We start from the raw sequence: 14,110 nt of genomic DNA, 5'->3' as shown, positions 1-14,110 counted from the left end.
AAGTGGGGTTTTTTTCCCCTTAAAAAAAAAAAAAAAAGGCTGATCTCTTGACAAGGAGAATGGCTTTAGCTAAAGAATACATATGTACAGGGTAATAAGCTAATCCTCCATAGGAAGTAAGGGTTTTCCTCATAAACTAAAGAGGAGTTGAAATAGTTGGAATAGATTAGGACAGTCATCTCTGCCTTTGCTAAGTGTTTTGTCCATCCTCACACAAACACACTCATGGCACATACAAAACAATCCGATGAGAAAATGGTCCTCCCAGGGCTGCCATAAAGAATTCCCTCAAACTACGTGGCTTAAAAAAGAAACTGACTGTTTCAGACAGTCAGTATGAGGCTACAAACTCAAAAGCAAGGTGTTGGCAAGGCCACACTCCCTCCAAAGCCTCCAGGGGTGGGTGCGCCTCTGCCTCATCCGCTGCTGGCAGCTCCAGGCCTCCTTGGTTTAGGGCAGCACAGCTCCCATCTCTGCCCCCAACTCCACACAGCCGTCTTCCCTCTCTGTGTCTCTCCTCACAGCAGGACACCAGTCAGTTGCACAAGATAGTCACACTAGACCATGCTGCTCCACCATGTCCTCATCTTAATCAAATACATCTGCTATGACCCTATTTCCAAGCAGGTCACATACTGAGGGTCTGGGGGTTGGAGTTCCAACATGTCTTTTGTGGGGGACACGATTCAACCCATAGGAGTCCATTCATCCATTTAATGGGAGATGGGGGTCCTTGGAAAAAGATCTGCCCAAGGTCACACAGCAATTGAAGGCATTTCCTCCACTACAAAGAGAACAGAACAGGGGTCAACAAACCAGGGCCTGCCAACCAGTCTGCTGTCTGGTTTTGCAAATAAAGTTTTATTGGTATGTCCATTCCTTTACATATTGTCTTCAGCTGCTTTCACACTAAAATGACAGGGCTGGGGAGACGCGGCAGAGACTGTATGGCCTGTAAAGCCTAAAATATTCTCTGGACTACAAGAATACATAAAATGCACTGGCCACATTTGGGGGTGGAACTTCTAGAGACAGGAGGAGGCCTAGGCCCACATGGCAGATCTCTGGGACCTGTTCTTTCCAGTGGAAGCCCTCTCAGCTGTCCTGCTGGGAAAGCTCCTTCAGTATAACTTCCCTCTGCCTAGGGAAACGGCAAAACAGCACGACAACATCCGTGCTGCTAAAGTTGTATAAATTAAATTCTATACGCATTTCCAAGAGACAGAGATTAATTCTAACAGGAAGGTCAGAGAAGACTTTCTGGGAAAGGAAAGATTTGAGAGACGCCTGCAAAGATGGGTAGTGGACACTCGAGAAATTCTCTGAGGCCACCCTGAGCAGCAATAGATTACCTAGGACTCTGCTCAGCTAAAGGAAGTGAGCTCCCATCACTGGGGGTGTTCAAGCCAATGATGGCTGACCATTTGGCAGGGATGCAGTTGAGGGAGATGGACCAAGATGAAAACAGACCCCCTTAGGATCATGGATTCCACAGTTGTAGGCAGATGGCTTCTGCAGTCTCATCTCATCGTATTTGCTCAGAGAGCCACACAAGCAGAGGGGGTCAGCTGGGGAGGGGGCAGGGGAAGAGGAAGAGAGACACACAGAGAGAAGAGAGGGCTGAGAATCAGAGGGGCTTAAAGAGGTGTATCACACCCAAAGTCAAAGAGAGCCCCCATCAACCACAAAAGGGAAGAAATCCACACCCAGGTTTGTAGTCCCCTTATCTGCTACAAAGAAAAGAGAGAGAGAGCAAAAGCCTGACAGTTAGGGTGAAAACAATCAAATGTCCCTTTAATATCTCTTGGCACCTGCCAGCCTTCTTAATGTGCCCTATTTCCTGGCAGGGCTCCACCGCCTCTCCCACTGCCAGGGGAGGGGAAGAGCAGTGGCCCAGCCAGAATCCAGGCTGGGGACAGGGAGGTCAGCGGAGGTACACCCCAGATGTGTGGGGCTGACTCTGGCCTTCCCAGTAGGAAAGCTAACCCAGCAGATGGCAAGATCTGGCAATGGCCCAAAGGGAAGGGCACAGGAAGAGTTCCAGGTATGAAAGCTGACAAGGCTCTTGTACCTGTCCTTGGCTCACGTGCCAGGAAGCTATTATCCCCACTTTACAGGTAAGGAAATGGGGGCAAGAGAGGTCAAATGACTTGCCACGGGCGTCAATAAAACGGGGTAGTTAAGAGGCAGTTAAGCAAGGTTTGAGAGTCAGAAGTCTGAGTCTGGGTCCCACCATGTGTTTCCTCTGCATACCTGAGAGGTTACTTATGCTTCCTGAGCCCCTGTTTTGCCATCTGCAAAATGGCCACAGTAAGAGCACTTAGCAGCTTCCCAGGTGGCACAGTGGTAAAGATCCACCTGACTGAACAACAAGAAGAGCACTCAGTACAGTGGAGAGATAAGACGGGCACAGGGCACAGCAGGCAGGGAGACTAATGATTAATGGGGGTTACCAGTACCGCTGTGGAGCCAGGGCAGAAAGAGAGGGAACTCTCGGCCCAGGACTGGCCACCACACAGACTGGCCCCAGCCTCCACCCTCCACCACCCCACCAGCAGCCACCTAGAACCACTAAGGGAAGTTCCTGAAAGGGGCCAGGGCAGGGACAGATTGGACGGAGCTGCAGCACTCCTCCGGGGTACAGGCCTCTTTAATCAGAGACCCAGGTGGCTGCATTCAGTGAACTGCCCTCACATAGGCTCTCTTTTCCAGAAATGCCCCTGGATGCCTTTGAGGGCCCCCATCCCAAAGGCTGTTTCTGCTGGGAAAGGCGTCTTTCCTCTCATTTCACAAACTCCTAACACACCCCCTATAACAGGAATGTACATACTGGGGTTCCCTAACATGCCAAGAAACACAGGCAGAGAACACAGTAGACTCTGTGTTCACATTAGTTCTAATGAACCAGCGGCAGCCCCTGACACAGCTGGAATGAACTACGTTAGACAGGTGGACCTCAAATTCAGAACCGCTAGAGAGACAGAGGCAAGGCAAGCGGTTCATAGGCTCACACAGAGCGGGAGTCATTCGGGTAGAAGCTTAACTGAGTCTGTTCAAGAGCCTAAGGCTTATATTTTACATTTCCAAGTAACCACATTTTCACTCCCCTGGAAAGGGCATTAGGTTTACACTCAGAAGGACCAACCTCAGCTTACTTGCTCACTTATGCTCTTTGAACGGCAGCTGTCTCATCTGTCAAGTGGGTACCATAAACTCCATCCTGCCTCTACCATGAGACAGAAAACAAACTGAACGCAAGTTTTATAAAGCAGGGCTCCCAAACTCAAATGCCCCCAGAGGCCAGTGCAGTTACATGAAAAGGTGAAGAAGCCAGGTTTGAGATCACAAAGCGTGGCGGGGGCGGCAGTCAACTCAAGAGCTGGAGCCTGTCTAGAGCGGCAGCTGCTACCCAGATGCAGCCACTTTTTGTGATGCTAGACTCTTCCGTTCTTTCCTAAGAGCACGAAAAGAAGATTGTTTAAAATGTGAAGTATTTCAATGTTTTAGGTACTGACAACTTACTAACATTTAAAAATAGAGACACACAGCCATATATGGGCCAGCATTGGGTTAACCACACAAAACACACCTTTAGGCTACGTGTGGCCCACAGGCCACCAGTTTGCAATCTCCAATAAAACACCACGTAAGGTGTTTCTTTTTTATTTAAGTAATATAATACAAAGATGAAATAAAGTAATAAGAAGTTTATAATTACTTTATATTCTAAAGTAAGAAGTAAAAAGTTCTCTGAAGGAGACAGCCATTAAGGTTTATTACCAATAAAATAACTAGGAATTCAAACTACAGCCCCTGGTGTCCCAAAAACACAGAGTCACTAACTTTTCACCAAAGTTAGGTGCCAAATTTAGAAACTGGTTATTTCACAAATAGACGTGCATACACGTACGCATTTTAACTGTCAGCAGCGGACTGATCAATACTCAGGAGGAGACATGCAGAAATTACAGTTTTCAGTTGAACGCATACAATGTGCTTCAGCAGCAGGAAGTAATTTTCACACATACTCTGCCACCAGATGTTTCCAACCTGTTCCCTTTAAAAAACCCCTTCCTCCAAAGCCCCGCCAGGCCCCTCTGCTCCACGGCCCTGGCCTCTCCTCCTCCAGGAGGTGGACCAGCCCAAACACACAACCCTGGTTAACTAGGCTTTTGGGGAAGCTGCCCAGGAGTGAGGCTCCCAGGTGGCTGTGGGACCTGCTACAACCCTGCGTGGAGGCATCCAGCTCACAGAAGAGCATTCCAGAGCCAACACGAGACCCAAGAACCAGGCTCATGGGGCTCTCACGATAACCTGCCTCTGTGGTCTCCTCCTGTCTGGAGAAGAGGATAGAGTCACCCAGGATCAGAGGTCCACTGGGTGGCGAGGCAGCAGGAAGAAGCCTCGGGCTGTGCGCTCTGCTCTGCTCTGGGGAGACACCTGGTCTGGAATCCTGTTTCCATCACTTCCCAGCTCTGCGGCCCCGGATGTGTCACGGAACCTCTCTGCTCATATTCTCATCTTTAAGGTAATTTAATCATAACCATGACATGAGGAAGCAGTGCTGGTTGTGCTCATTTTAGGAGCAAGGAGAGCTGGGCCTGGGAATCAGGGGGCTGGTTCACAATTACATGCTCTCTCCAGATCAAGGGAGAGGCCCTGAGGGTCTCCATGATGCGACTCTTCCCCAGAAGGGCCTGAGTTTAGTACCTGCCCCCTTTGTGGGCATCTCACCCCATCCCCACAGCAGGATGGCAGAGCACCCAACCTGGAAGGGCAGCAGATCACAGGCACTAATGGAAAGTAGAGCATTAGTGCCCCCAGAGAGTCCTTGCCCCTCACTGCAAAGTGATTCGCAAAGCACATGGCTCATCCCGGATGCCAATCCCGGACTCTGAGCTGTCTGCATTTGACACTGTGCCTCTATTAACAGACACCCAAGTCCCTCAGGGAGAACTGGCTGGCAACTCAGAGAAAGTGCAGATAAATGTACTCCCCAGGAATAGCTGTTCAAAGCGTTCCTGGGAGGAGAGGAGTGAGCACCTGGGAAGGAAGGCAAGGTCCGCCTTCTGGGGGTGCTGACAAGCTGGGGATGTGGGTGGAGAGATTTCCCTGCTGTATCTCAGCAGGACCTAGTGAATACAGGCTCCTTGGCCCACCCCAGACAGGCTCAAGCAGGCTCCTTGGGCATGGGCCCTGGAGCCTCCGCTGTTAACAGGCTCCTAGGGGATGCTGAAACGCCCTGCAATTCCAAAAGACCCGTTCTCCGAGGCCAGGCTTCCTGGACCTGGCGAGCAGTCACCTAGCATGCACACATCACTCACTCACCTGCCTGCTCCTCAGTCCCTCAGCAAATACTTAGGGCAATCAAGAGAGGGTGACTAGAATGGAGGTTCGCTCCTGCTTTCAGAAGCAGATGGTTTGGACAGATCAAAAACACTGACTGCGCTGCATGGTACACTTGCTCAGAGGAGAGACTTGCTTCCTAAAGTTGTCCCAGCAGGGGTGAGGAGGGTTTAGGGGCCAGGCGGCAGGGAAGAAGGGTGTCACAGGCAAGGGAGCAGGTACATGGAGGTCCAGAGGCTCATGGAACACATGGATAGGGGCAGGGAGGGAGAAGCAGATAGACAAGACCATGCCTTCCTTGAAGGGCCTCTGGTCTAAGTGCGCAAAGAATGCCAAGGCTCAGAGGAACTAAGGCAGGGTGAGCGACTCCTGGCAGCTGGAGTAACCAAAGAATGCTTCCTAGAAGTGGCTAATATTACCTAGATGGATGCAGAGGATCTGTATTCTCTCCCAAATGAGGAAGTAGGTGGGCACAGCCAATGATTACTTCAGATTCCAAAGAGTCAGGCAGTGGGGTACACAGAGCAGCCTGTGCATGCACGACCTCCTCCCATGCCTAAATAATAATTAGAGACACATCTGGCCCTGCTCCACTGGTGAAGTCTGTGCCATGAGGCTGACCACCTATCCACCTTCCGCACAATGATAATGTAAGCATCCCTCCCTACTTCTGCCACAGGGAGGCCACGAAGAATGGACCCCTGCTCTGAACCAGGCACTGCCCACAAGTAGCAGCAGCACCACGTTGACTGAGTGCTTTCTGTACCAGGCCTGGTGCTCAGGGCTCCACCTGCGGTGATGCATCCAACCCTCAGAATGCCCACCCCTATACAGTTAACATGATGCCCATTGTACAGGCCAAGAATCCCTGGCATGGAGGTCCAGTGATTTGCCCAAGGGTAGGGATCTGAATCAGGAGGTGCAGCTCCAAAACTAGAGCCCTACCCACTGCCCCACAGAATCTCAATCTAGGGGGACTCGGAAGTCACTTTGCCAGTGGGGCTTCAGCAGGGTAGGGTGAAGGCTCCTCTCCAAGGTCACCAAGTGACCTTGTGGGCTCATCCTCCACCACCAAGGAAGTTCAGTCTGAGAGCCATGGTCTCTCCCCTCTGCACAGATCTCAGGGTGGAGGGGTGGCATGGAAAGCAGGGCGTTTGATTGGCCTCAGCTCTGGGTTAGAGACTCATGGGCTCAAGTACCAGTTCAACAACCACAGGCTGTGCATACTTGGACAAATATCTGCACCTCTGTGAGCCTCCGTGCCTTCACTGGTTCCCACCTGTTTATAATTGTGAGTACTTAACAAGATGTACAGGTAAAGAGTTTATTAGTCTAACATCTAGCAGAATAAGTGCTAAACAAACAGTAGCTGCTGTTAATCATTACCATTAACATTATTATCTTCTTTATCATCCACATCATCACCGTGTTGTCAGTGTCATTTCATACTCTGGTTTCTACCATCTGAGAAATCTGAAGACAATTTAGCATCTGAAGCTCAGAGTTCTCTCAGAACCCAAGGGAAGGAAAAAAATGGGCCTGCTTTTCCCCTTCTCTCTACTATCTATACTCAGCAGAGGGCAGCAAACAGGAACCATCCAAAGATAAGAGAGGAGAGAGACACATGGAGAGAAAGCTACACAGTCATAAATACACACCCACCCATCACAGCAAGCGGAATTGTTTAGCTTCCTCTAGCTTTCAAAGTATGAACACTCCGCCTCCTCCAGCTAAGAAGGGCCAGGCAGAAAAAAAAAAGTGGAAGCTGAAGAGACAGAAGTTCTTTTACAGCTTGAGAGAAATTTTCAATGAACTGCCTTTTAATGGGGGGCGGGGGGATGAGGGAGAAGGACAGCTCTGTGAGGGGAAAGGCAGGCGGCTGCAGAACTCATAAGATTAAATAAAGGCAGCTTTTAACTGCTCCTCGTCTTAACCCTCTACTTACATTATGCTGGAAGCATTTGCGCCGGAGCTTTTCCCAGGAGGACACTGAGACCCGAAGAGGGAATGTCTCAGCCGGGGTGGCAGGGCTGGGATGAGAACAGGGACCTCCAGACTGCAGGTTCAGTAGCCAGAACTGAGTCCAAGAGGGCAAAGAGGCTCTGCCTCGAGGTTCTGCCCAAATCTGATGCCCCAGTAGTGACTGCCTGGGACACTGTGTCAGCAGGATTCTGGAGTTGACAATTGTTGGCTTTATCCCTAGATTTTAATTCCCCTCCTCCCCACAAGAACACCCAGATTCTTGTCCCCAGAAACTGCTCCTCCTGTGACTGGAGTGGCCTGACCCCACCCCTAGCTCCAGAGTAGGTTAGGTCCTTCAACAGAGCCCTTCCTCCTGACAAGTATGCATGGTTACATCCAAATTGAGCCAATAACACCTAAGGAGTCTTGCTAGAGTGTACAGGAAACAAGTTTCTACTCTCTTATAAAGAAGATACCAGAAGAGACAGACTCTCTTCTAGGATCTAGGTGTGGACATGAGGTCAGATAGAGCTACAACCATTTCTTTGCTACCTTAGGGGCTCAGTCTAGAATGTGAACCTCTAGATCACACCACACCTGAAGTCCACTGCAAAGACAGGAATTAATATGTCCCATTAAGTGGCGCTAGTGGTAAAGAACCCACACGCCTGCCAGTGCAGGAGACACTGGAGACGTGGGTTCCATCCCTGGGTTGGGAAGATTCCCTGGAGGAGGAAATGGCAACAGACTCCAGTATTCCTGCCTGGAGAATCCCATGGACGGAGGAGCCTGGAGGACTACAGTCCATAGGGTTGCAGAGTTGACACGACTGCACACAAGCAGTATAGGTCCTTACTTGGTTCAGCCCACATGACTTAATTCATTCTGTTACCTTCAACTGACAGAGCCTGGCATGGCTCTTAAACAAGACTGGCTCTGTCTGCCATGGGAGCACTAATGGTGCCACATGCTACATATCCTTTTAACTCCTCTATTGCCCTGCTGGACCCCACTGCCACCCTCAAATTTAATATATTTCACTTACTTTAAAACTAAAAATTTGGGAAGAAAATTTACAAAAGTAGATTTCCAAAAACAAACAAACAAACAAACAAACAAACACTTACAACCCAATAAGTTCCAGCAGATAATTGGTCTCAATAAGTACTGGCCTCCAAAACTGAGACTGATAATCTTGGCTCAAGAGGGATATAATCGTAGAGAAGGATCAAGTATTAAGAAAATAATTTTTCCTTGTCAAGGGGAAAAATAAGCGTGGTGAACTAGAAAAGAACTCGGAGAAGAAATGGGCTGTCTGCATCCCTCCCTCTCGCAACTGACAGCCCCTCTCCCAGGCCTCAGTTTCCGTACCTACAATAGGCGGGGCTTGGACTAGGTAACTTCTGTAGCACCCTTCCTGCTCTGACATGCATAGATCATTTAGCAAACACGTTCTGACTATTTTTCAAGTGCCAAGGCTTTAGCTATGTGCGAGAAGAGGATGTGGTTTCTACTCTAAGACATTTCTGGGAGGGGAGGTCATGAAGCACTCCTTAGCCACAGGAACTCAGGGATGTATAGGCTACCTCCTTCCCTGGGCATGAGGACAGAGGTTCTCTGTGAAGCAGGGAGGACTCCTGGGGGGGTCGGCTCTTCCCTTGCTGACTCTGACATGTATATGGCCTGTGTGTGTGTGTGCTCAGTGATGTTCGACTCATTGCAACTCCATGGACTGTAGCCTGCCAGGCTCTTCCATCTGTGGAATTTTCCAGGCAAGGATACTGGAGTGGGTTGCCATTTCCTCCTCCAGGGGATCTTCCTGACCCAGGAATCAAATCCGAGTCTTCTGTGTCTCCCGCATTGGCAGGCAGAGTCTGTACCACTGCGCCACCTGGGAAGCCCCATATATGGCATACAGTCAGATATATGCAAAGTTCAGAGCCCACTGCAAACACCCTCATGAGCATTCAGCTGCCATGGGACATACTTCTGGCTGCCAAGTTTGCCTCAGGGCATTTTTTCAATGATGAGATCCTGCTGCCATCTCTGTGTAAGAGCTGACCGTGGACAAGGTACAATTAGCAAGCAAGATGGTTATCCTTTAAATGGGCCTCTGCTTTTTCATTCCTGATTTCATTATTTGTTATCATGTCACTGGAGCCAACAGATTAAAGGCTGAACACAGTCTGAGAGAAGGCATTAGAGTATGAACATGTCCCTAAAGCAGTGACCTCATCACAAGTTAGATACAGTGGCCTATTTAAACACACTTCTACTAACCAGGTCTTTCCAATACAAGCTTCCAAACAAACTCACAGAACACCAGGATGCTGGAGTTGGGAAAGACCTAACAAAGTATCTATCCCTTCCATTGCAGATGAGATTCAGCATGCCATTAACTCCACTTAAGTTGCAGCATTTAGAAACTGTTGAGGCGAAGTCTGGGCTTTGAGGAAAAGAGACTGATTAGCAATGTCTGCCCTAGCCAGGGAAGGGGAAATGCTCTTCTGGCACACACTGACCTTTCCCCTTCTGAAACTAAACCCTCACTTCACAGATGGAGAATCTAAGGCCCAGAGAGGTTAAACCACTTTCCTGAGATCACATAGTGAGTTTAGGGCAAGAAAGTGAAGTAAAACCCAGACCTCTGTTCCCAGACCTTCCTCCACTGGGCTCCTTGGGAACCTGCAAGCCTAGGATGATAAAGGAATGCAGGAAGTCAGATTTGCTCAGGTAAATCAACAACCCTTCCCCAGCAGCATCAGATTTCAGCTGGGCAAGCAGACTGAGAAGGGATTAGCAATCTAAAGGATCCCAGCCCTTCTGTGGGAAATAAATCACTCCCTGGTGACCTTTCTAGGGTCCTTCACTTCCTGATGGGTAAGGCTCTGCCACCAGGAAGCCAAAAAAAGGAGGCAGGGGAAGGAGGGAAGTTTTGATTTCTGGATGTTCTAAGAATAAAGTTCAGCTCTGACACAATAAGGAAAAACTCTTGATATCTGAAAATTAAAGTCTTTGGTATTCCATTATCCCACCTTCTTATCCCATTGGTATTCCATTATCCCAACTTCTACTGCAAGCTATTATCCAATGAAGTCATTTTCATAAGAGATTAAGGCTCAGAAATGGGGAGGGACTGCATCATATTTCTTTAACACAGGTTTTTAATAGCCAGCTCCCAAGCCTGGAATGTGAAACAGACCAGAGAATTAAACCAAGATGTTAAACAGATTGGGACTAGGAAGGAGAGGCACCCCCAAAATTAAAATGAAGATGGCTTCAAGACTGACTTTTCTTGCTTGGTTTTGCAGCTTTCCAAGAAGCCAGCTGTCTGACCAAAGGAATGCTCAAATCCTTGAAGCATTTTGTGTCCTTTACAAATTCACTGCCCTACCCGGCTCCAGTGGTACACCCAGCATAAGCAAGTATGAGTTACGTAGACTTACATTCTAGCAGATGATAAACCCTCTGAGTTCAAAATCCTGTATTCTTTAATCCAGTGGAGAAATCAAAGAGTTAAATGACTAAAACAGTGTGTATGTTACTATCAGAGAAATTTCCCCCAAACCCACAAGGAATACAGTTTTCATTCGGGTAAAGTCCGTTGTCCAACTTCCCTCCACAGCCTCTGTAGTTATTTCTACCTGAAAGATCAGTGAGGTGCTCTGGGATGATTCTCAGCAATTATAAGAGTGACAAGCTGAGCTCAGAACTGGTCAGCTCTGTCAAAAGAACTGTGTGTGCTCCAGATGCCAGATTCCTCAGATAGCAGCCTGACGTGGTCTATGCACATTCCAGCCTTCTGGGATGTGAGATGGAACCTCAGTGCTCTGAGAAGTCAGCCTCCTCTCTCCAGGCCAGCTGACATTTAAAGGGACTGGGGGCCAAGCCGAGGACTGTGCATCTGCAGGAGAGTGAAACACAAAGGGGCTGTGTGGAAACTTGGCAGAATGTTCCTGAAAGGCAGCAGACGAATGCCGAATCCTATAGCACCTAGAAGAGCTGGTCATTCTGGAAACAGCTCCATTCTGCTGCTCCCAGGAGACACAGTATTTCCTCCAAAGCAAAGATAATCACATACCATCACCACCAAACCCCTTTTCCACTTCTGGCTCCTCTCCCGCTTCATGATATTCTAAAGCAAAAGAAACGAACAAGAACTAGACCTTCCTAGATAAGCCTTTCTGTCCATTTCAGTTACGGGCTCCAAGCAGCGCCCAGCTGTTGCTCCCCTCTCTCTGCCCCAAAGGCTGCCTTACTCCATCAATCCCCTCTTGTGCAAGAGAGTAATTTACTTTGAAAGCTCAGGCCAAACCAGCAGTTAACCTTGACCTTCTCTCTACACATCTGGGTCTATAGAAAATGAAAATCAGGACGTCTCTGGCATCCACAGCAGATGAAATACGAGGGCTTTCTCCAGGCAGAGGCAGAATGTCAGAAGCTATTTTAGAACTGGTCACAGCTACTCCAAAGGAGAGTTTGCACTTGGGCAGGACAATGCCCCCTTGATCTGGGGCTGTGTCCAGGATGGAGCCCTCACAGCTAGGGATGCTACAGAGGGCTCCTGCCTCAGGAAAGGAAAACAGAAGTGGTTGTTGTCCTCCACTCTGACTCACTTATGGTATCACTGGACCAGAGACCACATTTCACAGATGGAGAAAGGGGAGCCCAGGTAGGGAGATGGGCAAGAGAGAGGGGTCTAAGTCAGTTGTCAGGGTTTGAACCGGGGGTTTAGGAAGGGAGTTGGGGCTTTGGCTTCCAAACAGGAAGATCTCCCAGAAGGAGTAACCAGGTCCTCCAGGATGGTTTGCAACAATTACCAAAATGATAGGCTGCCCTCAAATTGGTCAGCCCTATCATAAAGAGCCCTCTGTACATAAGACAGCAGCCTGAACCTGGGAGGATAAGGGCAAACCATCCAAAGTCAGTCTCTTCCCCTGTCTGCCAACCATCAGTCAAGCTCAACCCTGATGCAAAATTATCTACTTGCCATGGGACAAAACAAATCCCACAAGAAAAACTGCAATGTCCCACTGTGGGAAACAGTTCACGCATATATATCCTGACTGGCATCTACTGAGCCAGGAGCTGGGAGAGTAGGAGTAATGTGATAGAGTTTTTGCTATCAGTCTATATGTACTCCTCTCTCTCTCTCTCTCTCTCTCTCTCTCTCTCTCTCTCTCTCTCTCTCACACACACACACACACGTACATAACTGAGTTCAGAGGAGGCAAAAATAATTAAAATCCCAGTCTTGGCTACAAAAAACACCACACCTATCAGCCTGGACAAGTTCAGAAGGGGTCACAGGTAGTACTTTGAGAAGGGACAGGGAAAGCATCTGATGTTCCATGCTCAGGGCCCTGGGCACAAATAGCTTCTGAGGAATTTGGTGTGTGTTGGGGGGTCCTCCCACCACAGCTCCCACTTCTGGACGCCCAGAAAGTCAAAGGCAGCAGGTCCTTCAAAGAGCAGGAGCTCAAACACCCCCATCCTCCAGGGCCTGAAGCTCCAAGGAGAGCATGATCTTTGCATCTTCCAAGGAATCCACAGGATCTGGGAAAGAAAGGAGGCTGGGAGGGTGAATACTGTGGAGAGGAAGGAGGTCCAGAGGTCTCTTTGGGCACATGAGTAAACAAGAAAGGGGCTGACTGGAGTAGGAAACACTTGGATCAGCAGGTGGGGGGCGGGGGGCAGAAAAGATCTGGGATACGGGGATGCAGACAGGATCTTCCAAAAGGGAGAGATCCTGGAAGAGGTGAGAAATGGAACAGAAAAGAGGATGGTGACCTGTGGGCATCAGGAGTCCTGGTTTGTAGTTCTGGTTCGGTTTCTGAGTAACGGGGACAATCCCTGCCCTTCTCTGAGCCTCAATTTTCCCATCTAAAACAATGGGAAGAACAGAGGAGTCTCTGGCGCTGACTCTGAGGAGACAGCGGACGGCGAAGGAAGGAACCAACCGAAGGCTGGAAGGGAAATAGAGGAGAGCGTGTTCTCAACTCCATGGCAACTGGGGACTCACCTGTCCAGCGGCCGCGGCCGCCGCTGCTCCGGATCCCCCGGGGGTGCCGTCGGGCTGCCGCTCGCGGTACAGCGCCCAGAGCCCCACGTTGGGCAGAAGGACCAGGGCCGCCAGGACCAGCGCCACCCCCTGCAGAAGCCGCTTCTCCTTCCGCCTCATCGGGGCCGGTCAGCCCCGCCGCGCCCCGCCGGCCCCGCCGCGCCGCCCCCAGCTCCGCGCGTCCGCCCGTCCGCCCGGCGGCGGCAGCAGCTCTACGAAGAGAAGCGACCGCGGCGCCGGCCCCGCTCCAACTCCGCGGCACTTCCGCCGCTCGCCGGCCGGGGAGCCGGGCTCCGCCACCGCGTCACCGCCGGGGGGGCGGGGTGCTCCGCCGTCACCGCCGCCCGCGAGCCTCGCCGAGCCGCGTGTCCAGTCTCGGCCTCTTCAGTGTCTGCTGCCGAAAGTCGTGAGCCCTGGGCCGCGGCTTCTCGCTGCTCTTTCCGTTCCGCCCGGGTGCGACAGGCCCAGGCGGCCCGCTCCCCCCCTCTCGGACCGCGATGGTGCGGCCCGCTCCTCGGCGGCTCCCCCGCCCGCAGGAGCTTTGCAAAAGTCCCGGAGTTGGCGAGTTGGGCGCTAACTGGTGCGCGCTGTGGGACGCGCTCCTGGGGACCCCCAAAGTCCCGCCCGGCCACCTCAGCTCCGGACTCCAGCCGAGAGTTTTCGGGCTCCCCGGGGGATATGCAAATAGTACTGGAGTCCGGACACTCCACTTCTGGGAGTCGAGCTGTGGCGTCCCACCCC

At 50.5% G+C, this 14,110-nt stretch overlaps 1 protein-coding gene across 2 annotated transcripts in view; it reads right to left on the bottom strand.

The window, feature by feature from the left end:
• Positions 1–13,624, bottom strand: part of GALNT10 (polypeptide N-acetylgalactosaminyltransferase 10) — a 229,792-nt gene extending 216,168 nt beyond the window's left edge. For both annotated transcript variants that reach the window (XM_027970438.2, XM_042250663.1), the window contains exon 1: positions 13,331–13,624. In XM_027970438.2, the coding sequence (XP_027826239.1) occupies positions 13,331–13,489 (159 nt within the window). In that variant the 5' untranslated portion in view covers positions 13,490–13,624. The remainder of the gene's footprint in view (positions 1–13,330) is intronic.
• Between the last annotated feature and the right edge of the window lie 486 nt (positions 13,625–14,110).

Source organism: Ovis aries, chromosome 5 (genome assembly GCF_016772045.2).
Source record: "Ovis aries strain OAR_USU_Benz2616 breed Rambouillet chromosome 5, ARS-UI_Ramb_v3.0, whole genome shotgun sequence".
In the NCBI taxonomy this organism is placed as follows: Eukaryota; Metazoa; Chordata; class Mammalia; order Artiodactyla; family Bovidae; genus Ovis; species Ovis aries.
Note: the sequence above shows the minus strand (reverse complement) of the source record. Positions and strands in the feature narration are given on the sequence as shown.